This window comes from Solanum tuberosum, unplaced genomic scaffold (genome assembly GCF_000226075.1).
Source record: "Solanum tuberosum cultivar DM 1-3 516 R44 unplaced genomic scaffold, SolTub_3.0 scf00472, whole genome shotgun sequence".
In the NCBI taxonomy this organism is placed as follows: domain Eukaryota; kingdom Viridiplantae; phylum Streptophyta; class Magnoliopsida; order Solanales; family Solanaceae; genus Solanum; species Solanum tuberosum.
Window position 1 is genome coordinate 199,812 of NW_006239396.1, and position 26,059 is coordinate 225,870.

Sequence of the window (26,059 nt, forward strand, 5' to 3'; positions counted from 1 at the left end):
GATAGTTTAAGGGTATTTTTGACCCTTTTCCATTTAGTCTATGTGGCAGTGGAACCCTATTGGCGTGCAATGTGGCATTTAACAACTTCCGTTATTAAGAAGGGCACTTTTGACCCAATAGTTTGACGGAAAGGGTAGTTTTGAGCCGAAATATAGTTTAAGGGTAAATATGATCTATTTCGGATAGTTTAAGGGTATTTTTGACCCTTTTTCGTTAAAAAAAATAATAAATGATATAAATATTTTACCAAACTATCCCCTATTGAATGATGTCTTGGAAAATAAGTATTTAATGTTGATGGTAAAACATGAAAAAATATTATTTTTTCTTGATATGTCAAAAGTGACAATTATAAATGAAAATTTATTTTAGGAATAAGTGACAAGTAAAAGTGAACGGATGGAGTACTCCCTCTGTCCCTAATTACTTGTCCACTTTTCCTTTTTTAGTTGTTCCTAATTACTTGTCCATTTTAACAAATCAAGAAAGGACAAAAAAAAAATCTCTATTATACCCTCAATTTATTAGTTTGAAAAATATAGAATTTTTTGAAAATATTAAGGTTTTAATTCATCCACTTCATAATTAATAGGGGTAAAATGGTAAACTCACTATATCAATTATTGTTTTCTTAATAAATGTATCAATTCAATTGTGGACAAGTAATTAGGGACACATGGAGTATTAAATGTTGAAGGAGCAATTCACAAGTGTTGAATTTTGAAATCAGGAATAGTATTAATTAGGTTTTGAATCTTGAATTTTAAGATTAGTATGAAGTGTTGGATTTCAAAGATTTTATAAAAACATATTTATATTGTTTTTTAAATGTATTAGTGATTATAAAAGTATATGCAATTAAGAAAAAATTAAAGTTTTAGTTTTTCTTAATATAAAAAGTTTGTTATCTATATTAAGATTTAAAATAGGCTTCCCGCCTTTGTCTCATCACCATTTTAAATAATTAGACTAGACTCGTCCGCGCATAGCTTGAGCTTAGTGCATGATGTTACATGCAAATGCACGGCGAATAGTAAACATAAGTTGGAATTTCAACCAAGAACCTTACTATAATTACATTTCGATTCTTGATTCATGCACAGAAACTAAGCAATTAGTTATAGGCAAATCAATCCATCAGCACATCATCAAGCACCGTCGTTGTAACGATAATCGTTCGAATTTACTAGACAAGCTAACGCGTTTTTACGTTTCGTGCAGCAGAGTTGATCTTGCACGCCAAGTGTTTGATTTAATTCCTAACTCAGATAGAAATGACAAAGTCATATTATGGAACCAAATGATTAGAGCTTATGCTTGGAATGGACCCTTTGAGAAGGCTATTGATTTGTATTATGAAATGGTGGAGTATGGTGTTAGACCGACGAATTATACATACCCTTTTGTGATTAAGGCTTGTTCTGCTTTGCAAGATGTAGAAAATGGCGAAAAGATTCATGAACATGTGAAAAGGCAGGGGCTTGATGGTGATGTTTATGTTTGTACAGCTTTGGTTGATTTTTATGCAAAGTGTGGGTTGTTGGTCGAGGCACAAAGAGTGTTTGATGGAATGTTGCAAAGAGATATTGTGGCGTGGAATGCGATGATTTCGGGGTGCTCGGTGAATGGTTTGTATTTGGAGATGAAGGGTTTGGTTTTGAAGTTGCAAGAAAATGGGTTAACTCTGAATTCGTCTACAGTTGTGGCGATTCTTCCTGCTATTGCGGAAGCTAATAAGTTGCGTGAAGGGAAGGCTGTTCATGGGTATTCTATGAGAAGGGGGTTTGTTAATGATGTAGTTGTTGATACTGGTATTTTGGATGTGTATGCGAAATGTGGTTGGTTGAACTACGCGAAGAGGATTTTTAGAGTCATGAGTTTGAAGAATGAGATCACACGGAGTGCGATGATAGGAGCATACGTAACATGTGATTCTACTCAAGAAGGATTGGAACTGTTTGAGCACATGAGGATGGAAGATACTGGATCTCCTTCTCCGGTCATGCTTGCCACTGTAATTCGAGCCTGTGCTAAGCTGAATTATATGAGAAGAGGAAGAAAGATGCATGGTTATACTGTTAAGTTAGGGTCCAATTTGGATTTGATGGTGAGTAATACTCTTCTTTCTATGTATGCAAAGTGCGGGAGAATAGATGATGCGCATACCTTCTTTGAGGAGATGGATTTGAAAGATTCTGTTTCTTTCAGTGCGATAATTGCAGGGTGCGTCCAGAATGGCCATGCAGAAGAAGCTTTGCAGATTTTACGAATGATGCAATCGTCTGGTGTTGAACCAGAATCTGCAACAGTGATGGGAATTTTACCAGCTTGTTCACATTTGGCTGCTCTACAACTTGGAGTTTGCACCCATGGTTACTCGATAGTGCGTGGATTTACAGAGGATGTTTCTGTTTGTAATGCTCTAATTGACATGTATTCCAAATGTGGTAAAATCGGCATTGCTAGGATTGTCTTTGATAAGATGAATAAAAGGGATGTCGTCTCATGGAATGCAATGATTGCTGGATATGGAGTTCATGGTCGTGGAAAGGAAGCAATTTCACTGCTCTATGACATGCAGTCTGTAGGTCAAATGCCAGATGATATAACTTTTATTGGTCTCTTATTTGCTTGCAGCCATTCAGGTCTTGTTGCTGAAGGGAAATATTGGTTCTTCAGAATGTGCGAAGAATTCAAAATTAGCCCTAGGATGGATCATTACTTGTGCATGGTGGATCTTTTGGGACGTGCTGGTCTTCTGGACGAGGCCTATGGTTTAGTCCAGAATATGCCTTTTATACCTGATGTGCGTATATGGAGTGCCTTGCTTGCCGCGTGTAGAATCCATAAACATGTTGTTCTAGCAGAAGAAGTATCCAATAAGATCCAATATCTAGGACCTGAAAGTCCGGGCAATTTCGTTCTTTTATCTAATTTGTATACTACTGCTGGGAGATGGGATGACGCTGCTCATGTCAGAGTTAAGCAGAAGGATTCTGGCTTTACGAAGAGCCCCGGATGTAGTTGGATTGAAATAAATGGTGTTGTCCATGCATTTGTTGGCGGGGATCAGTCCCACCCTCAGTCCGCTAAAATAAATGAGAAACTGAAGGAACTTTCGACAGAGATGAAAAAGCTGGGGTATAGTGCAGAATCCAGTTTTGTTTACCAAGATGTTGAGGAAGAAGAGAAGGAACAGATTCTTCTTTATCACAGCGAGAAGCTTGCTGTTGCATTTGCGTTGTTAAATCTGGATCCTAGCAAGTCCATACTCGTTACTAAGAACTTACGAGTTTGTGTTGACTGTCATAGTACGCTGAAATATATAAGTCTAATAACAAAAAGAGAAATTACAGTGAGGGATGCAAGTCGATTTCATCATTTCAGAGATGGAATATGCAGCTGCGGAGATTTCTGGTGAGGAATGATTGGAACTGTTTTTTTATTGTTGCTTGACGTATGTACTAATGCAGCATTGCCTATCTAAACTAGGTAGTTGAAGCGTATTCAAAGATGATATCTTGGCTGCATGTTGTGTTAGACCATTTTGAGGATCTTCGAATTCACGAGTACATTAGTTGGCAGATTTTGACAGAACATTTCATATCTCAGATGAACACGCAGATAAACTTTACATTGCAGTAAGATGATTCGTCAGGAAGATTTGACGGATGCAGCATACACTGCTTTGATCAGTAACATCCTGGAGCTTCTTAGAACTTACACCATTGTTGGCATCAGTGATTAAAGTTTTCGATATAATGAACAATCAATTCTGGTGAAATTTTGGCAAATGACGGATTTCTGCCATTATACAGCATGCATTCCAAGCTGTGATTTTGAGTGAGTCGTTCTATACTTCTCATATGCTTCCTTACTTATACTGAAACATATGAGAAGGATAGAGGAGATGCACGGATGCCCCTGTTCAGAGATGTGAGAAGTTGGCTATGGATGGTTTCAAGAGAGGTAGAGGTAGGCCGAAAAAGTATTGTGGAAAGGTGATTAGATAAAACACGGTGCAACTTCAGGTTACCGAGGACATGACCTTAGATAGAAGATTATGGAGGACACGAATTAGGGTAGAAGGTTTAGTAGGGAGTTGAGTATAGTTTCGTTTATCCTTCCATACTAGTAGTCGTAATATTACCCTTCATTTAAGGTCTTGTTCCTCCAATTTTTGTTACTATCTGTTGTCCCATGTAATTTGTTCATCGAATTATTTTGTTTTCTCCCAAGGTCAAAATGATTTTTGTCTCCCAAAGTCGAAATAAGGTCTATGTACACAATACTCTCCCCAAACTCCACTCGTGAAATTAACAATACCAAAATTCTCCCCAAACCCCACTCGTAAAATTAACCATACCAAAAAAGTATATGTACACACTACTCTCCCCAAATCCCACTCGTAAAAACTAACCATAAAAAAGTTCCGTTACCGGGAATCGAACCCGGGTCCCCTGGGTGAAAGCCAGATATCCTAACCGCTGGACGATAACGGAAGTTGTTGATGAGAAACTCCAAATTATATATATGTAACTCAGTTTTATCGTTTGGTTGGTAAATGGAAGACATTTTCTTGAATATATGACTAATTTTTGTTGCGTTGTCAGTGTATAAAAGTTAAATTCATAGATTAAGTTACAAAAATGAATAATGAGTTCCCCAATCAGCCCTAGAAGGAACTTTAAAAAGTTCAGAGTATTCGTTGACTAACACATGGCAATAAGTTCATCTTCGAAGTATTTTGTCCTTTCCAATGTTTTTCTAATGGTTTAGATTAATCTTATCACAAGAATAAGAACTAGAAAGATAATGGGTCAATCAAACAACAATAATAATATATCTAGTGAAATCTCTTGGGTAGGATTTGAGAGGGTAGAGTATACCCAAACCTTATAGCTTATACCTACCTCGTGAAAGTAGAAAGGTTTCTTCCAAGCTTCTTATGACGTTGATGGTAAAAAAATAAATCATCATCATCATCATTTGGTTGTCTTACTTAGTAACCAGGTAACCGAAAATTTCGAGGGTTAGTGACGCACAATCAAAACTTGATAAATAATGAGTCACTCCTCACTAAGAGGATTCTTCTCTTGTTGTCAAAAGTATTTACTCAAGATCTATCGGGCAACTGATGATATCATTCAAAATCATTTTTCAGGTATACGCCAATTATACATGCCATGTTTTTGTTGAGGAATTTCTTAAGAAAAGATTTGAAAAGATTAGGTGACGATGAAACCACCCAAAACAAAAGAAAAATCAAGCTAAGAAATGACTCGTAATCAATCTAATTGTTAGACCCTGAACCCACCCACCCGTTCCCCTATACTCTTCTCTACTTAAATACTATGTTTTCATATGTGATGGGGTTTGAATTGATTTGAATCATTGACATACACATAACCCAAACATCACAAGTTGCGCTTAGGCCGGACGGTAAGCCCTAAACCCTTGGGGTTTAGCCCCAAAAGTACCTCCTCTATTCCTTCTGCCTTGGATGCTCTTTTCTTAAAACTGGAATAGAGAATCTAGAAAGAAAGCATTGCAAAATATATACCACTCTATTTCAATTTATTTATCTAATTTTGACTTGATACGAAATTTAAGAAAGTAAAGAAAACTTTTAGATCTTGTAATCTTCAACTAAAGTTATATAGAATGTACCAAATGGCAAATATCTTTTAATCTAATAGTCTTAAACATGTCATGCGTAAAGTTAGTATTTAAGAGTTACTGAAAAAGGAAAATAGAACAAACAAATTGAAACGGAGGGAGTTAATGCAATTCTCTGTTTGCAGCAACAGGAGCCAGATATGGTTTACATGTAAATGGGAAAGGGAAATAGAAGACAAACAGAAAGCTACCATGAAGCAAAATATCATAACAAAACTAAAGATGCCAATTTATATTATTGCATTACTTGTATCAACATGATGCTTTCCAAATGAACCAAAAGAAAACATGGTGATAAAAAGCATCCATTTTCATCACTAAAGAGTCTGTACAATAAGATCGCCAAAACGCCATTGCCTCGATCTACGTGTTGATGCTTATTTACCACAAACCAGTTCCATGTCCATCGACAGAACTCCTGTATAACTCCAAGGTACTTTTGAAAAGTTAACCATCGATGTATCATGCAGACGCAAGACAACCTTCATAAAAGCTTGTCCACAGTAATAATGTTAGCTGCCAGAATAATGAGAACTTTATTATTCGAAGAGTGATCAAAACTTTTAGTTCTACAAAACTCACTGCCACCGTCAATCTTGTAAAATAGTTGATACCATGTTTTTCACATCTGTGTCTTGGTTTCTTCCTTCAATGGGGTTCCTAATTCTGCATAAATGTTTCACCGGGACTCTACGATTTGATATTTTTTTCCCAAGATGCACAAACAATCTGCAATCAACTTCGGTACTCCACTTCTCACACAAAGTACTTCCAAGGAAGGGGTAAAAGAATGGATCAATGTCAAAAGGAAAGAATGATTGAACGGAATATAATTCCGTTTTCTTAAAACCTAAAACTAACTATCAAAGAGATAAAAGTCACTGGCCCAACCTGGAATATACATGCAGTAGGAAGGAAACCAAACAAACCAAGGCATCCATCAGCTAATTCAAGCCGAGTCCTCAGCTTCTTCATCGGAAGTAAATGGAGTAATAGTTGCTTCAGCAAGAGACTCTAGCATAAATCTAACCTCTGAAGTGTCGTCCAAATAATATTTAGCCTTGCTTGGTTTTTGTCCCACTGTGCAGGCAAATACTTTGGTATCATAAGAAAGAATATTTCTGGATAAAGCATCACCGATGATCTCAAACATATCCTCATCAGATCGATCGTCACCAATGCAAAGCACAAAATCTGCCAGCTTTCCTCTCTCTACCAATGATGTGAAGATCTTTTCTGCTACTAAACCTTTGCTGACCCCCTAGAAAGGAAAACAAGAAAATTAAGGTTTTACTCAAACCATGTGTCAGGAACAATAATTGAATGACTGCAATCTACCAAAGATGGACAAGTCAAACATCATCAATACAAAGATAATTCTAGACAGTGAGAATTACAAAATGATCATCTAGACACCTACAAAATTTATGTGTCACGTCAGCATCGGGTATCTACGAGACACAGTGGGGACGAGTTGAAGGGTTTAGTTGCCAATGAGACCAAGTTAAGGTATCTAGATGTGCACTCTCAAAGTTGGAGTGCTTACTCGCCAGCTGAGGCCAAGTTTGTTTGTTTATGTACTATGCCTATTTAAAATAATCGCATGAAAATGATGTTCAGTCATTTACTTATCACCTTAGCCAGGCATACCATAACCAATATATATACATCACTATGTACATTGACACAGTACAGAAAATCAATGATTTGTTGCTGTGTCATATCATTCATTGCCAAAGGCTGCTGCTTCATATCATTCTCAGATGCAAAGAATGCAATTCCAGTTTTCAATCTAAGATTGACATGAAATTATTAGAAAATAGGTGTGTTATCATCTGAAGAAAGATGTCATGAACATGCTAGGCTTTCACTTATATGACGATGCCACTTACCCATTTGATGAAAGAAAATCCTGAATTATAACAACAGATAAGAATGAAACAACCAATGTGGTAACTGGGGTAAGTATACATGCCTGAGGTTTGACTTCCACAATGAACTGCCCACTTTTCACAGCAACAGGTTCATTTGCTAAAACACTCTCTAGATGATCAAGCATCTCCTTTGCCTGAGAAAACCCAAAGCCAGGATCTGCATCACGGTACTGCCACACTATAGCGCTTTCCTTTTTTTCAATGCTAGAGCCATCTGTAGAATCTGTATAGGACTGCATTACTGGTTCAGCAAGATGCATCCAACCAAAATCGGAGTTCTGACTGCATGTTTCCCATTCCTGATCTTGCGACCATCTGTGGCATCAAAAAATTAAAACATCAGCAAACTCAAAGGAGCCAAAAGGTGACCTTTGGGGAAGCAAACCCCCAACTGAGCACCCCCAATACAAAGAGGTGGCCCATGAGCCATGCAAACCAAATCCTATAGGTACTTCACTACAGTTGGACCAAAAATCCCCCAACTCAAACGCTCAAACTTGGCGTAGGGTAAGCAAACAAGTTTGAGCTCATGCGAATTCATGTGGTCTGCTTACCAAATTACAGCAAAAGAAAGCAAAGTATGTCAACAATAATTTTAAATGCTTATGTGATCAAAAGAAATAAAAATATCAATTCTAAATACTTCTTTCGAAAAACATTTCAAACTATCAAATGCAGATCACAAAAAGATAACATAATAAGAATAGAAGGTGCAAAACCTAGATGTTAAAAAGAAGCTACACAGAACATCAACTGGACCTCTTCAGATTGAACCTTTTGCCAACTACATTTTGACGGTTGGGCTGATTCCTAATTATTAAGACACTGAATATACGAATGTCTTAGCTATATATGCTACCAGGTCTCAAGACCTTGACGGTCCCGTCATATAGTCTTCCCCCATTAGTTGTGGAAAAGCATGTTATATTTCAGACGAGAAACATAAAGCACTAAAATACCTAAGGAAATCATCAATTATATATTGGTATGAGAACCTGAATCTTATTTTGACATGATCTGTCGCTGGGTCACTCTCCTCTCAAAATTGTTTCCTGACAATTCTAGCACCGCACAGAATCCAGAGGCACCTATAGCTCAAGGCAGAATACAACAGTGTTGGGAGATTACAGTGTTTGGACCTTCCAGACAGATGATTTTTTCTCTACTAATTCATATTATAAATCCCTCACCCCCACTGCTATTGGAAGGAAATTATGGAGAAAGAAATCTCATTGTTTTCAGAGCAAATAAAAAGACAAAAGTAGCCTCAAGAATAGATAAAATATCTACTTGTACTTGTCAAAAAATAGTATAGAACCTGAATTGTCAATATTGCTCAACAAGAGTAGTCCATGCACGAATAACAATATCACCAAAAAAATAATAATCAAACAGTAGACTTGAATTGTGAATACTCAGCATTTGTAGTAATACATGGATGAGAGAAAAAGTGCCACAGGTAAGACTGAATATGGGTGGACCAACGTGGACGTGTTTACCGGTATCAAGAGAAGGAAAGAGCAGCAAAGAAGGCTACTCATTGTAGAATCATTGTAGTTTTGAGAGAAAAACAACACATGAAACGAGCAAGAAGTGGGGTGGAGAAGATGAAACTCACAGTAGAGAGCAAGAGCAGGTGAGGTAGGCCAGACATTTACGGGGAGAACATAATCATCGGGAACAAACTGAAGCTAGCATTTTCGAGTTCTTAAATATTCTCTCTTCCCAGTTTAAGTTTCTCTTTTAGGATGTTCAAAGACAATATCATTCTATGCGCCTTCACCCATAAATTTCCTTTACAATATGATGTTCTCCCAATCAAACTAGCTTCACCACAACTACATTATACTTTTTTTAAAATAACGATGGTGTCTGGACCAGCCTCAATTACAAACAAATCCAATTCAAAGTTGTCTTTCCAAACACGCCCTCAGTTTCATCAAACCAAGCTTGCGATCGTGATAAGCCAATTGGATCATGTCCAATTACAAGTAGGATATGATGAACAACCAGTATAGCTTCAGATAATCTAGTTTGATAAGGCAATACTTCCGATTGTGTTAGTAAAGTAATACTCAAAATCACTATCATTACTTTATCCCACTTTATGTGGCATTGTTTGAGCAGGCATGATAATAAGTTAATTAACGTATGTACTTATTTATTTTAACAACCATGGGGTCCGGGTCAACTTGTGCACACCCAACTAGTTTCACGGGTACTTGCTACCTCTCACCCGCAAAGTACCGGATAACTCTGTTCACTAAGGCTTGGACATATGGGGAAAGATCACCTAGTATTTTGGCACACTCTACTGGGATTTTAACCAGACACGTCATGGTTCTCAACCCACTTCATTGACCACTGAGCCACACCCTTGGCTGCCTATGTATTCATATTATATTAGTAAAAGTAGAAGAAAAGACTAGAATTATAGTTTTGAATTTTTTGAAACATGTCAACCATAGCCTGTACCAAAGTTTTTCACCCTTAGAAGTGTGTCAAGAAAGTATGTACCATTAATTGGATGAGGAGTACCCAATTATCTCACGTTTTCTTCATAGCAAGTTTACTCTTTTGTCATTATACCTTATATAATGCTGTTTACTTGAAAAGCCAGAAAAATGAAAATGAAACCAATCGTGGGGAACAGAAACCATTCTATAGCAAACAGCCTCAAACAAAATGGTGATCCATACTGTGTAAAATAATGTGATCGAAACAGTTTGCAGTCAACCAATCAACATGCATGCAGATGTCATTGATAGAACGTATGTTGTAAAGGGAAAGAGAATAAAAGTACACCTCAAGAAGTATCCATGTTCTGCTGCAAGACCCAACTTCCGACAAGGAGAAAACCATTTGTCCAGGCTGTCCCTTCCCCTTCCACTAACAATAAAGACGGCATTGTTTTGATCAGCACAAATTCTATTCAGGATTGAGATAACTTCAGCACTTGGAGACTTGATGATAGAGTTCTGAGGCATCATAGTTCCGTCATAATCCAAGAATATGGCCCTGCTCTTAGACTTAATATAAGCTGACTCAATATCATCAATAGAAAGCTTTCTAAAGTTCGGATCTAGGGCCACAACTCTGAATCCAAAACCCAAACCAATGCCATAGCATCTTTTTCTGAAGTGATCTATACAGGTCCTCTCCATATCCTGCAAGAAGCTTCTTGCCCAATAACCAACATCATGGGTGCTAACATAACGATAATGCTTTTCATGTCGTAGCTGCTTCTCTGGTTCAGCCATAGATATAGCCTCATTCATTGCCTCAGCAGTTGCTTCAACATTCCATGGGTTGATGCGGATTGCCCCACTAAGTGAAGGTGAACACCCAATGAATTCAGATACAACTAACATGCTCTTCTTAAGTCCATCCACATCTGAATCAGCTTCTGAACCAGACATGCCCTGTCGACAAGCAATGTACTCATAAGGAGTTAGGTTCATCCCGTCCCTCACAGCTGTGACAACAACACATTCTGCAATACTGTAATAAGCCATGCGTTCACTGCTTGATATAGGCCTATCAATATAAACTATAGGTTCATATCCAGGCTGGCCGAATTGCTTATTGATTCTCTTACAGCTTTCCAGTATCTCCGCCTGTATTTCCTTTAAATCTACTCCTTTACCCCTTGTAGGATTTGCGATCTGAACCAGCACAGCCTGCCCTTGCCACTTGGGGTGCTGTCCGAGCATGTGTTCCATAGCTAGAAGCTTTAAATTAATACCTTTGAAAATATCCAGGTCGTCGAAACCAAGCAACACAGTTTTTCCTTCAAATTGCTGCTTTAGCTCCTTAAGCTTTGACTCTTTAGCTGCAAGTCTCTTCATGTTCTCAATGTGACCCATATGTATTCCAACAGGCATAATCTTGATGCCTACTGTCCTACCATAGTATTCTAACCCTATATAACCTCTTTTAGACTGATACTCTAAACCTAACATCCGACTGCAACAAGAGAGGAAGTGTCGTGCATAGTCGAAAGTGTGGAATCCAACAATGTCAGCACAGAGCAAAGCCTTGAGTATTTCCTCTCTAACAGGAAGAGTCCTGTAAATCTCAGATGAAGGAAACGGACTGTGAAGGAAAAACCCCATCCTCAAACGATTGAACCGCCTCCTTAAGAATGTAGGCAACACCATCAAATGATAATCATGAATCCAAACAAAGTCATCCTCGGGATTAAGAACCTCAACTACTTTCTGTGAAAACAGCTTGTTGGCAGACACATATGCTTCCCACATAGAGCGATCAAACCGGCCTCCATGATCAGGTGAAAATGGCAACATGTAATGAAAAAGTGGCCACAAATGCCTCTTACAGAACCCCTCATAATATTTTTCCACAATATTTGGCGGAAGAAATGCAGGAACACATCTAAACTTCTCCAACAGATAACTAGACACATCATCCTGTTCAATCGGATCAATATCAACACATAACGACCCAACATATACCACTTCCATGTCTTCAGGTAAACCATCCCTAAGTCTCAAAAGTAACGAGTCCTCATTCCAATTAAAGCTCCAGCCTTTATTGTCTGGTCTCCTTTTTGCTTTCAGGGGCAACAGATTTGCCACCACAATCATCCGATCACCAGCCAGCGAAGACGGATTCTCAGATGAAACACTATGAGCCTGGTCATCATCCATCTCACATATACTCCCAGGTAGTGTCATCACCCTTGGCATCCGTCTCCGGTCCCTATCTCTTCCCATTGTCGGAAAATTCCCAGATGCCAAATCCAAAAGGTTGGTATACGATCTCGAAATCATTTTTACTAATATTCTTCAGTGTCTTTTCCAATGCCACCTCAACCCCTTAATCAGGTAGTTCTTAATTACCTGCAACAACATCAAACAGTACAAGTTACAAATAACAACAGCAACAAAAAGAATACCTCAGTCCCAAACTAGCACAGTCGCTCTATATGAACCCTCTAATATTCATTCTTTCCTTTTTCAGCCTAATTCATTCCAACAAAACAAACACTACAACTTCACATGCAACTAGCTCAAACATAAAATCCTAGCCCAACATATCCTAATCTTTCAAAAAGGGCAGGCCCAGTACACTAAAGCTCCCGCTATGCACACGTCCAGGGAAGGACCGGACCACAAGGGTCTATTATACACCGTCTTACCCTACATTTCTACAAAAGGCTGTCACATACCACAAATCCAAATCACAGGCAAAAATAGAAAGAAAAAAACCGTTAATTGAAATAAATCAAACTGAACCCATATGATCTTTAAACTACGCCACAATATCAAAATCCAGCATTCCAAAATTTTAATTTTCAGATAAATTAAACAAACAAAATCACATAAAGCACGTAAATTTTTTGGGAGAAAATCAAAACCCACCTCAGAGATTCAATTATCAGAAACCCCTTTGAATTCTTGGCAGCAAAAAGATGAAAAAGCCTCGATCTTGCAAGCTCAAGATTGGTAAAGTCTAGGGTTTGAACAAGTGCAAGTTCATAATTTTTTGGGTTTGTTCTTAAATTTTTTTTTTTAAAAGATATAAAAAATAAAAAAGTGATCCAACAATATGTACAAGGAAAATGCTGGATAATGAATATTCAAAAAAAATAATATTAATAATTGATGTATATAATTTTGTAGGTGATAATGGCTGACCATGAAAACACAAAAACATGAGCTTTCAAATTTAGACCATTTAGTTTATGGTGTGCCCATTTCTATCACCAAAATTAAAGCCACCTCCAACTTGGAAAAAAAGAAAAAAAAAAAGGCACCAAAAGGTAAATTAGACCATACATCTTTTGTTCTTTTTCATAAATAATAAAGATGTCTTATCTAGCACACCAAAAATTTCAGATTCGAATTTTAGATATGAAAAAATATTTGGTATGAAGCATTTTTTTTTTAGTGGGACCTTATGCGGTGTGAATATGAAATAATCGAACTTTAATATGCAGACGGATTCAAGAGTTTAAGGTTGTGGGTGCTTGAAGAAGAGTTGGTCTTTAAAAATTAAAAATATCATAGTGGGAATATCGAACCTGGCCACAACAGATGCAATGTACAACTTTGAGCACCCCACAAACAACCACTACAGTACCAAGGAACTACAATTGTTGCTTGGGTGCTCATTGTTTAACTATTTATATATATATTTCGATACGAGATTAATGAGTGTTTGAACACTTGGAACCTTCAATGTGGGTTCGCCCCTGCCAATATGAATAGCGGATATCGAATGAAAAACAAAAATAAATATTTTATCTGTGTCGAATGTTTATATTAGATTATGTAAGTTTATAATAAGTGACTTAATGAGATGATAATACATATTAAAGTAATTATGATTACATGTTAAAGAGGGTTATAACTTTATTTTACCCTTTTATTGTTCTGGCATAAATATTAAATACGAATAAATTCTCACTTAATTTTGTGTGCATTTTCATCAAATTTATTTAATACAACTATCTTCTACATCATATAATATTATTCCCTCCATTTATTTTTATAGTACATACAAATGTACAATTATCTCCTACATTATATAATATTATTTTCTCAATTATAGTTTATGCCTTTATGGAGATGGAATAACTAAAATCTCTAAATGTAAAATTTTATGATTTGGCCTATTTAGACGTTGTCATTTAAATAGTAGCCATTGTTTAAAGTTTGTGCAAAATAATTAAGACAAACTTGGTCCTCCGTTTCTCCTCCACTACTAATTTTTTTTGGATCTAACGACAAATAAATTCCTAACTAAATAGTAAAACTCATCATTAATTTTATTTAACAATGAATTAGCGATAGATTTCTGTTAGCTACGAGCGAAATAGTGACAGATTAGCGACAAAATTTGTAGTTAATTTCAATTTTTTTAGTAGTCTCGTTCTTCAAAAAATTTACTCGATACTGATTAACAAAAACTTTAATATATGTTTTGGTTATTTGTATTGTAAAATTGATGTTTGATAGATGAAATGAAGATAAAAATATCTAAAGTTTAGGATTGACAAGCCAAAGTTCAAATAAAAATGTCTGAAGTTTGAGATTGTCAAGCCAAATTTTTTAAAAGAAATTTATGAAGTTTGGGCCTGCTAAGCCTAATATCAGACACTCGTGTTTGAAGTTAATTTCAAAGTGACTAAACATGTAAATTTTCACACACTGCGGTTATGACTTAAATGATGATCTCAAAATTTGACTATTTATGCACTTGCCCTCCTCTAAACTTGGCATGAATTATTAGTTGCACACTTTAACTCTTTGTAGTCTTAAGCCTCATTTGATTGCATTTAATAAAAGTTCAAATCTTAATTATTAAGGTGTAATTTATTAAGCGTGCTTTTTCAAGGCTTAAATCTTAATAATTCATATCTTAATCATCAAATGCATTTGATTCTTTCTTTTCTTGTACAGTAAAACCTCGTTATAGTTGGACTTCAGCCACTTTTGTTTAAAATTCATATCCATATGATCGAAGTTCATTTAAAAATAACTAATAATTAACTTCAATCATATATATCTGAACTTTATAAATATATATATATATATATATATCCTGAATTAAGTATGCGTGTAAAAATCGATTAAGTCACTCAAAAATAACACTATCAACTAATTAAATCACAATTGTGGTCCTAAGAGTTTATGTTATGCATGTAATGAAGATAAAATTGTTTAAAATTTAAGATTATCAAGTTAAATTTTTTTTAAAAATGTACGAAGTTTGAGATTTTCAAGCCAAACTTTAATAGAAGTTACGAAGTTTGAGACTGCTAAGCCTAACATCAAACACTCATTGTGTTTGAAGTTAATTTCGAAGTAATTAAACATGTAAATTTTCACATACTGCGACTATGACTTAAATGATGGATTTTGATCTAAAGTTTATGCCCAACTAAAATTCATATAAAATGAATAATTAACTTTAATGGTAATATGATTTGGTCAGTTACTTTGCATGATCTAACAGCCCACTTCTAAAAGCAATAAATAAACTTAGGAATATAAAGATATGCATATAATATAATTTTTTTGGAGTAAATTTAAATTAATTAAATTCTAAAATAAATGTCTAACCATGAATAAAAAATCAAAAGAAATTAGTGCCTAGTGTTTTATTTTACTTTTTTTGTTGTTTTTTTTTTGGCCAAATTTATTTGTTTTGATTCTTCAAAATTTTAATTTGTAGTGTAGTAAAATAATACAATAACAAAAACCATAACAATACATTAATAGCTAGTTTAAAACAATTAAAACATGATTAAAGAAATTTATAGAAAGTAAAACTTCTAATATGATTTACAAATATAAATAATGTAATGATATAAAAATTATTATGAAATAGTGTGGTTTCATTTATTTATTTATTTATGAATTAAGATTTTTAAAAAATATACCTAAAATTATCATATATATTTTTAGTTTTATATTTATTTATTGTTATATTTATTTTTCTTTGGGTTAAAACACGCTTCGATGTTTAGTTGACTTATTACATGCGACTATTATCAATTGAGAACGAAAATTAAGTCAATTTAGCATTGAAATGTATGTTAATACAAAGAAAATAATAGTTTATAAATAGATAAAGAGAATAATAAATAATTAATATATAATCTCCGCTTAAAACGGGATGATTAAGAATATTTTGTTTTCTCGATATCCTAATATTTATAAATTATATTTACTTAATTAAAGTTCATATATAAAGTATAAATTAAAGTAATTAAAATTTTTATTAAATATTATCCATTAAATAAGTTAGAAATTTTTATTTAAATGATGTTAAAATTTTAATTTTAATATTGATGGTGATACACATGTAAACCAATGGCTAGTGATGATTGGTTGTGGGTGATATATAGTGCATTGTTAACTATTTGTAATGGTAATTGTATCGTGACGATTGGTGCTGAGAGGTAAGAGGTGATTGATGGTGGTGACTACTGACTTTAATGATAATTTTATAGTGTTATCTATTTTTGATAGTTGATATAGCGCCCATTAGTAACATATATAATATTGATTAAGAAAAATGTCACTTAAAATTTATCTTGAAGTAAATAGTGTTATGTTGATTTTATAATCCTATACCCGATTTGAATGAATCTTGGTTTGATTTTTCTCTAATTATCCTTTTATTTTTATTTTCATTTTGCAAAATGAAAAACATGTGTATAATTTTTTAAAGAAGATCATTGAAATTTGAAATATTATTGACTACCTAACAATAATATTGTCGTCTTGTGAGTAAATTATTATAATTTTGTAAATTACCTAATGACAGGACTCCACAACCATATTGTATGGATGCATATTTTATTATATATAAATAAATAAACCCCCCCTTTCAACAAATAAGGTATATATATAGTAAATGTGAAATTTTATTTATTTTTCATATAATTACTTTGAATAAAAGTTCTGATTCTGCCGCTTGTATGAGATATTCAAGTCTAGCAAATTCCAAAATTGAGCAACACCAAAATGTGTCTATCATAACTATGATAATGACCTGATTTTCGTGATCCTCTCCTTCTATATAAATTAATTATTTGCCTTACATTGTAATTGTAGTAATCATTGTACTATATATACTAATTATATTAAGGGTCCCATTAACATAGTTCATAATTAAGATACTTAAACGTATAAAACATGTACATGCAGACCCTAATAACACAATTTCACTAATTTGAATAATTACTTTCCCACTATATATACACGTCCTACAAACATAAGATCACACATTAAAAGCCAAACATTATATAAAATAAAAAGATTCATAATGGCTACCAATGACTCTTCAATTTCAAAGCTTCCTATGAAAGAAATCCCAGGTGATTAGGGTGTCTCATGTAAAATTAAATACTTTAATACACACCTTTCTTCATAAAGGAAGTTCTGTCTTTCTTCATCCAAATAAGAAAAAGATGGGACGCTCGCTTTTAGAGCACAAGAATGACTTAGAATCGGTACCGCCATCCCGGTCACACTGGTCAGCGGCATTCATTCAATTGTCCTGTTCAGAATGAATGCTACTATTACTCTTTTTCAGCTTGAGAACCAATTTGAACACGATAATTTTACATAGAGATCGTTAGGGGTACATATCTGATGCGGAAGACATCATCACAGAGAGAAGCAAAAGCGTTAGTCGTAAATTGGTTTCTACCTCCTTGCCCTAGCTTTACGTTATCACAACTGTCAGCGATGAAATTAATGTAGGGACGGCTTACTTCAATCCCCTCAATGATACGCTTGTTTTGTGAGGGAAAAAATCCAGTTGATACAAGTGTTGGCACTAATGGACCAAATATTGTAGATAAATGGGTTTTCCTTCAACTAGCTCCATTGATTTACTAGGCCTTAAATTTGTACCAAACTTTCTCTTGAAGATTTGGTCTTGCACACTTTCCCTCTACCTTACTTTCTTGTAAAACGCGATCATCAGAAATTACACAACGCGTTCTACAACTCCATGTTGGATATTTTAGATGAAGCGGAGAAACTTGGAGTGAAAAGAGTTGAAGCTTGTCATAACTTTGTTTCAATTCATATGGCGGTTTGAAAGTGTTCTATCCATCTTTGATCAAATGTATCGGAACATCAGGACCTAGTTTACATACTAGGCTCGTCAAGAAAATCAGGACCGCGGTTAAAGAAGTAGGAGGGGTAACTATTTTAGCTGTTGAAAAAATGCCTCATGTTAAGTCTGTGGTTTATGAGACCTTAAGAATGGACCCTCCAGTTCCGTTCCAAACTGTTAAGGCTAGGAAAAATATAATTATTTCTAATCACGATGCATCGTTCTTGATCAATAAAGATGATCAAGTGATTTTTGGATATCAAACATTGGCTATGAAGGACTGCCATGTTTTTAAGAACGCGGAGGAGTTTAATCTAGATAGATTTGTAGGGGATGGAGAGAAATTGCTTAAGTATGTATACTGATCAAATGGTAAAGAGATCGATAATCCAACTATGAACAATAAACAATGTCCTAGTAAAGATTTGATAGTGTTATTAGGAAGGCTATTGGTGGTGGAGTTTTTCTTGCGTTACGATACTTTTGAAATTGAATTTGGAAAACTCTTGCTTGGTTCAAAGGTGACTTTTAAGTCATTAACCAAGGCAACATCATGAATATATGGGATTGAGTATATATGTTTGTAATAAGGAAGAACTATCTCATAATATTATAACAATCTAGCTAGGGGTAGTTCAAAATCCAACTTTTTATTAAAGAGTGTAATTTTCTTATTTTAAATTTGTATTTATATCAACTCGATGCGTGGTCATTATTTAGGCAAATTAATTATGATAAAATGTTGATGGGGTTATATTTATATTATGACCATATTGAATGGTTATTGTTATTACATTATAATAAATTCATATATAATGGGGTTCTATATATATATATGTATAATGATGATATTAGGTTATAAGATGGACTTAGGAAAGTTAATTGAGGGTGAAAGGTCAAGAATATCTTTCTGGGAACGTAAGAAGACCATAAAAATCAAAGAAAATAAACTTTTGAGGTCTCTTCGCTGAAATAGTCGGCGAGTCGCCCAATGGGACTTTAGATCACCCAAATGGAAAGAGACTTAAGGTTTTCGGGACATTTCAACGAATTGCCAATTGAGCAGGTGACCGCGCCGAATTTTTCAGTCGGGGTATGTTCCAGTAAAACGACTATAACTTTTTACTCTGAACTTGAAATAAGGCAAACTTGGTGGCTTTGGAAATAAGACTCATAAACATTTGATTTGATAGGTCATAGATCACCTAATTCATTATATGGTGAAATATATGATCGTTTGAAGTTGACCTTTATATGAACTCATGGGAAAACTTAGCCGATAGGAATGTTTTGAACTTGACTGAGTGTTTGAGGTCCCTTATAATCCTAGATCACTTTAGATACCCTTGATACAGTTGGTAAAGGACTTCAAACACATGAGCAAGTAGGACATCACCCGGTTCAAGCTCATATACTTACGACGAATGATTCAAATTTTTTAGAGTAGAGTTGCGAAGTGTTACAAAATGATTCGGATCTTAACTTAGAAATTTTCGAGATATTACACTGTAATCATATTTTGATTGACTTCTCTACAATAGTGAATGGTGTTAACCTTGGATTGGTCCACCATACAAGATGTTCTATCAATAATCATGTTTAACCTAAAATTGTTAAACTTCATTTCATCAAAAGAAAGAAAATTCAAACAATCAATTATTATACCATCGAAGATTCCAAGCAATTAAGTAATCAAAGAAAAGGAACTTCAATAATCAATAAGCTCGAACCTTATATTAAAAAAATAGGATCAATTAATTCATTTTTCGAAAGATCAAACTCTTAGGTTGACATTATTTGTCAAAATCATGAAAATTATTCAAACCCTCATTTTCAACATTGTGTACACAACAACATTCAAAGAGTTTACGATAAAAACCTCTTACAATCCAAGGAGATTACACAATAATTGGATAAGACGGTAAAAATTTAACGTACACACTATGATAAAAATAGCTTTTAACGGTAATAAATATGCATATGTATTAACAAAGAGTGTTGAAGCCTTTATCAACATTAGTTGATTGTTGTTAGATCAAGTGTTGTTATAGGCTTTATCGACATTTAGAGTGCTAAAATGTACTTGTCGTTATTAATTGTCTCTAAAAAATATATTTAGCGGCAATTAAGCTATTATCATTAATTAATTACCGCTAAAAATTATTTTTATCATGTAAATTTCACATACTCTCTCCGTCTCATATTAGTTGATCGTTATACTATATATAGTTAGTTGATCACCTTACTAAATCAAGAAAGCATTAATTAATTATTTTTTTCTATATTACCCTTGCAATTAATTTTTTTTTAAAGTGTTCATATTTGTTTGTTAAATTCCCAAGAATTTTTTTAAAGAGTGAATTAGTAAAATCATCTTCTTATTTTTCTTAAGCATCATGTAAAATGGAAAGTGATCAACTAATATGGAACGAAAGGAGTATTACATAGTAATAATATTTTAATGGTCTATAAAAGATGAAGGTACCAAAGAAATTTTTAAAAATAAATTAATTTATGAATAAATCTGCCAATTTTTTTTACAGGAAACACACAAGGAATTTGGCTCCATTGACAATTTACATATCCCAATAATATCAGATAAGATTATTCAAATCAAAAACAGAAAAAGACACTATGATTGATAATTGCATATCCCAATGATAAAAATTGCATTTGGGTGTTTGTAACTACTCTGCTCATGAATATATGATGTTTCCAAGGATAAAATAATAAAACTATCAGTAATGTTACTGATGATCGAGTTGAATAAACATGCATTTTTTAAAATAATAGCTTGTAAATTTAAAATATTTTCTTGATCGAATTTATTGTATAAGACTTGCTTCGTATAATTTACCTATATATAAATTTGAAATATTTCCTTGATCGAGTTCATTGTATAAGACTTTGCATGTCCAAAAAGTAAGGAATGAGTGATTCCTTGTCCAAAAAACAATAAAAATAATGTAAAAGTCGTATTGGTAGCAATGGTGAGGTTTCATTTATTTATTTATTTTAAAAATTAAGATATTTTAAATACATTTATTCAAGACTTAAAACTAGATAATTAACACTAAGGATATAGTATGAGAAAATAAATATAATTATGACATTCCTTTTTAGATAAATTTTTTAATTTCAACTTTTATAATATAATCTAATATAGGTCGATTATATAATTTTTTTGATCAACCGTACTCGATTGATATTTAAAAATCTAGCGACATAGGTCTATTTTTTAGATTAGTTTCTATCGATAGATTTTTATTTTTATTTTCATTAGTGATACTATTGGCTACCTAACAAGTCCCATAATTGTCTTTTTGAGTCAATTATCATATCTTTGAGAATGACAAATTTATATGCCCCTAAATTGAAAAACATTCTTATGTTAGGAAAAAAAAACTCTATAATAAGTGTAGTATGATGTAACGTTTATATATTAAATGTTGAATCTTTTCTGTTTTTTTCATATAATAACTTATTAAAACCCCCTTGGACTTGACATTTCGATATCTTCAATGCCGGCCCGGCCCCCAACCAATTCTACCTGGTATAGAATATATATTTTGTTTAGCGCAAATTACAGAAATACACACATTTTGTTTTACGTATTTCCATTATCCCCTATTACTTTTAAAAATCTCTAAAATTCCTTATTTCTTTAATGTATTCGAGCTATATATTAATGTATTCGAGCCAGTATTTAATGTATCCGAGCTACATATTATGTATCCGAGCTAGTTTTTAATGTATTCAAGCTATATATTAATGTATCCGAGCCAGTATTTAATGTATCCGAGCTACATATTATGTATCCGAACTAGTTTTTAATGTATCCGAGCTACATATTAATGCATCCGAGATAGTATTTAATGTATCCGAGCTTCAATTATTGTATCCGGTTTTTTTAATTTTTAAGGGATTAATGTAATTAGAAACTTATTAGGGATAGATTGTAATTTCATATTAAAACTCTGAGATTTATGTAATTTCTTTACAAAAATATATTTTATCATCTTATTAAATCGATGAAAAAAGTAAATTTAAATAGTATTTTCGTCTGAAAATATTATGAAGTTTTCCAGTATTTCAATAAGAATCTATTTTTCACCATTTGTTTTCCAATAGGAAAATCATGTCTTGTAACAAAAAAAAAAGTTGATTGATTCGCAATGGAAAAACCGTTTGTTTGTGATAGTGATACAATTTCATTACTTATCTCTTCCACGTAAAGAACTATAGGATTGTACCAAAACAATTCGATATATGTCCTGGTAAAGATTTGATAGTGTTATTGGGAAGGCTATTGGTGGTGGACTTTTTCTTACGATATGATACTTTTGAAATCGAATTTGGAAAACTCTTGCTTGGATCAAAGGTCATGACTTTCAAGTCAATAACCAAGGCAACATCATGAAGTGAAATGGATTTAGTATTTTCAAAATAAACAACTTCCTCACAAGATTATATATAATCTAGGGATAGTTCAAAATCTAGCTTTCAATAAAAGAGTGTAATTTCCTTCGTTAAGTTTGTATTGAAATTTGCTGATCAATAAAGTGATCAAATTAGTTATGAGAAAATACTATCTTATTATATTTACGATCATATTGAATGGTTATTGTTAGTATATATAGACTTCCTTTAATTTGTTCCAATATTAAAAGGTTTCGTCTCTCCTAAAAGCTGGTTAAAAGAAAAGGTCCAATGATTTCGCATAATATTTGAAATATACCCTTTAAATTTATCACTCTTACCATCTCCTTTTATTACTTTATTCCACCACTGATTGATAAATTATATCCATGTCTTTTAAATTTTAAAAAAGACTTGTAAGTTGTAAGTAACTTTATTTGTTGTAAAAGCATAGCAAGAAAGACGAGGAAATAACTTCTAATTTTATTTGATCTCAAGTTTAAAATACTATAATAAAAAGTGTTATTTGTGACAACTAATTATTTCGTCGTTACAAAGAGTTTTTGTGGCGACAAGAAATATCGCCACAAAAACTCTTGCTTTTGTAGCGACTCTTACCTAAGTCGCTACTAATCGTACAAATGTTTTCTAATAAAAAATATGGCTGAAAAATTATTTAGTCGCTGTCACCACTAAAATTAGAGCTTTGTGGCTAGTTGATTTCAAATATTTAAGTATTTATATTTTGATGAAAGTTTTAGTAGATATAAAATTTTATAAATATTAGAGATAATTTAATATATCCAATAGTAGTACTTATGATTGTTTTACTAACTTATAATGAAAGAAAAATATATTTACATAGGACAATAAGTATTTAGTTACATTTTTTTTTTTTGCTTCGTAAGATAATTTTATTATGTTTAGATATATTGTTCATATGATTAGTTTAGACTTTAGAGTAGGTGTGTCTTGCATTGCACATGTCCTTTATATTAATAAATAAAAATGATTTTTAATATTAACATTAATAGTATTTAGATGACTATTTTGTCAATTGTGATTTCTATTTAAGCATTAATTATTCTAATTTTGAACTTTTCATTTTACCATTTATAAGATGATTTCAGCTTCAACAAATCCTCTTAATGTATGTATCATAGTCAAATATCTTAACATAAATTAAAACAAAAGAAATAATAATATAGATTTAACATGACTACCAAGAACACTCGAGAATGACTTATTAGTTTAGTCATTGATGAAATACCAACCTCATTATATCAAAGAAAGTTTGTACTAATTAACAATAACCATTCAATATGATCAAACAAATATTACAAGATAATATTTTATCGTCCACGCATCGCGTAGATTTTAATACAAACTTAAAATATAGAAAATTACACTCTTTCATTATGAAAAGTTGGATTTTGAACTACCCCTAGCTAGATTATTTTTATAAATCTTATGAGATAGTTCATCCTTATTACAAGCATACATATACTCAAACCCTTATATTCATGATGTTGCTTTGGTTAATGACTTAAAAGTCACCTTTGAACCAAGCAAGAGTTTTCCAAATTCAATTTCAAAAGTATCATAACGCATGAAAAACTCCACCACCAATAACCTTCCCAATAACACTATCAAATCTTTACCAGGACATTGTTTATCGTTCACAGTTGGATTATCAATCTCCTTACCATTTGACCAATACACATACTTAAGCAACTTCTCTCCATATCCCACAAATCTATCTGGATTAAACTCCTCCCCATTCTTAAAAACTTTTGAGTCCTTTGTAGCCAATGGTTGATATCCAAATATCAATTCATCTTTCTTGATCAAGAACGATGCTTCGTGGTTAGAAACAATTATATTTTTCCTAGCCTTAACGGTTTGGAACGGAACTGGAGGGTCCATTCTTAAGGTCTCATAAACCACAGACTTAACAAGAGGCATTTTATCAATAGCCGAAAGAGTTACCCCTCCTGCTTCTTTAACCGCGGTCCTGATTTCTTTAACAAGCCTAGTATGTAAACTAGGTCCTGATGTTCCAATCCACTTTATCAAAGATGGAAAGAACACTTTCATACCACCATATGAATTGAATCCCGCAAGGAAAATAAAGTTATGACAAGCTTCATCTCTTTTAACTCCAAGTTTCTCCGCTTCATCTAAAATATCCTTCATGGAGTTATAAAACGCATTGTATAGTTTCTGATGATCTCCTTTTACAAGGAAGTAAGGTAGAGGGAAAGTGTGCAACACCAAATCTTCAAGAAAATTTGGTACATATTTAAGACCTAGTGAAATCAATGGAGCTAGTTGAAGAAAAACCCATTTATCAACAATTTTTGGTCCATTAGTCCCAACACTTGTCTCTACTGGATTTTTCCCCTCACAAAACAATCGAAATAGGAATTCAAACGACAAGTTATCACTGATGGGATTGAAGTAAGACGTTCCTTTCTCAGACAATTCTTTTTCAATACTTGTAAACGTCTGAGTGATTGAGGTAGTAAAGATAGGAATGAACTTGTCATGCAATCTAGTAAGTGTAGACAAGAAAAGACCTTTTAGTGTAGTGTGTTTAGGATCAGTTGTACCAAGAAAACCACAAACTTTATAACCACCATTGAAAGATGGAGAGGACATAAAAGTACCTTCAAAGTAATTTTCCTTATCAACTTGTGAGTTATCAAAAAGAATGGGATAACTAACAGCATCCACAAGGACAACAACTTTAGAGTTACGAGCATTGAAAGGACCAGGAGGGACATTGGTTCTAAAGATAGTGGAATCATGTTTTTCCATACGAGACCTGAAAAATTCATCAGCACCTTGATTGTAATGAAAATCGTAACGATCTTTTATTGCCCCGAGGAATGGGACACCATAATCACCAGGAATTTCTTTCATTGGAAGATTTGGAATTGAAGATTCTTTGGTATCCATTGTAATTATGTGGTATGAGTCTTTGGTAGTAGCCATTACTAATATTTTTCTTATGATATTTGGATTTATTTTTTTGATGTGTAATTTTATGTTTGTAGGATGTGTCTATATATAGGAAAAAATATTAGATATTGCTAGAGCCTAGCTAAAATAATCATTTGATTGGTTAATCCTAGCGTGCTTCACGTGAAAGAGATAACTAGTGAAATTATATTATATATATTATTAGAGGGGTGGCATATTTTTGGCTTGTTATAAACGTTAAATTATTGTAGGCCAAGAAAGTTTACTATATTTTCTTTGACAAACCAAGTCTTTTATCGGGTTTAAACTTTAGGTATGGATTTTTTTTATAGGGAGCATCTTTTTTCGAATAGGATCTTATGTGGTGTGAATTTAAATCAGTCGAATTTTAGTACATGTACTAAGTACCGAAGGGATATCAAAATAAAATAAGGAAAAT

At 33.4% G+C, this 26,059-nt stretch overlaps 2 protein-coding genes, 1 non-coding gene, 1 pseudogene and 1 further gene across 6 annotated transcripts; 2 read left to right on the forward strand and 3 right to left on the reverse strand.

The window, feature by feature from the left end:
- Window positions 1–941: 941 nt before the first annotated feature.
- LOC102590843 (pentatricopeptide repeat-containing protein At3g16610) lies at window positions 942–4,176 on the forward strand. The gene has a single exon (XM_006364052.2). It carries the CDS (start codon window positions 1,005–1,007, stop codon window positions 3,420–3,422), a length of 2,418 nt encoding a protein of 805 aa, XP_006364114.2. The 5' UTR covers window positions 942–1,004; the 3' UTR covers window positions 3,423–4,176.
- A 255-nt stretch (window positions 4,177–4,431) lies between these two features.
- On the reverse strand, window positions 4,432–4,503 carry TRNAE-UUC (transfer RNA glutamic acid (anticodon UUC)). Its single transcript has one exon. It is a non-coding gene; the product is annotated as a tRNA-Glu (tRNA).
- A 1,365-nt stretch (window positions 4,504–5,868) lies between these two features.
- On the reverse strand, window positions 5,869–13,361 carry LOC102583599 (probable alpha,alpha-trehalose-phosphate synthase [UDP-forming] 7). Of its 4 annotated transcripts, none has more exons than XR_368653.2 (5): window positions 12,999–13,361; window positions 10,420–12,476; window positions 7,656–7,929; window positions 6,572–6,941; window positions 5,869–6,409 (listed from the first exon to the last, which is right to left on the reverse strand). XR_368653.2 is itself a non-coding variant. In XM_006364033.2 (4 exons), the coding sequence occupies exons 2-4, from the start codon at window positions 12,405–12,407 to the stop codon at window positions 6,630–6,632; spliced, it is 2,574 nt and encodes an 857-aa protein (XP_006364095.1). In that variant the 5' UTR covers window positions 12,408–12,476; window positions 12,999–13,361; the 3' UTR covers window positions 5,869–6,629. The 4 variants fall into 4 exon arrangements, 1 of the variants encoding a protein (XP_006364095.1); XR_368652.2 differs by having other exon boundaries at window positions 5,869–6,448; XR_368651.2 differs by having other exon boundaries at window positions 5,869–6,196; window positions 6,295–6,941.
- Window positions 13,362–17,560: 4,199 nt separating this feature from the next.
- Window positions 17,561–18,946, forward strand: LOC102591203 (9-divinyl ether synthase-like; annotated as a pseudogene).
- Window positions 18,947–23,938: 4,992 nt separating this feature from the next.
- LOC102584249 (9-divinyl ether synthase-like) lies at window positions 23,939–25,684 on the reverse strand.
- Between the last annotated feature and the right edge of the window lie 375 nt (window positions 25,685–26,059).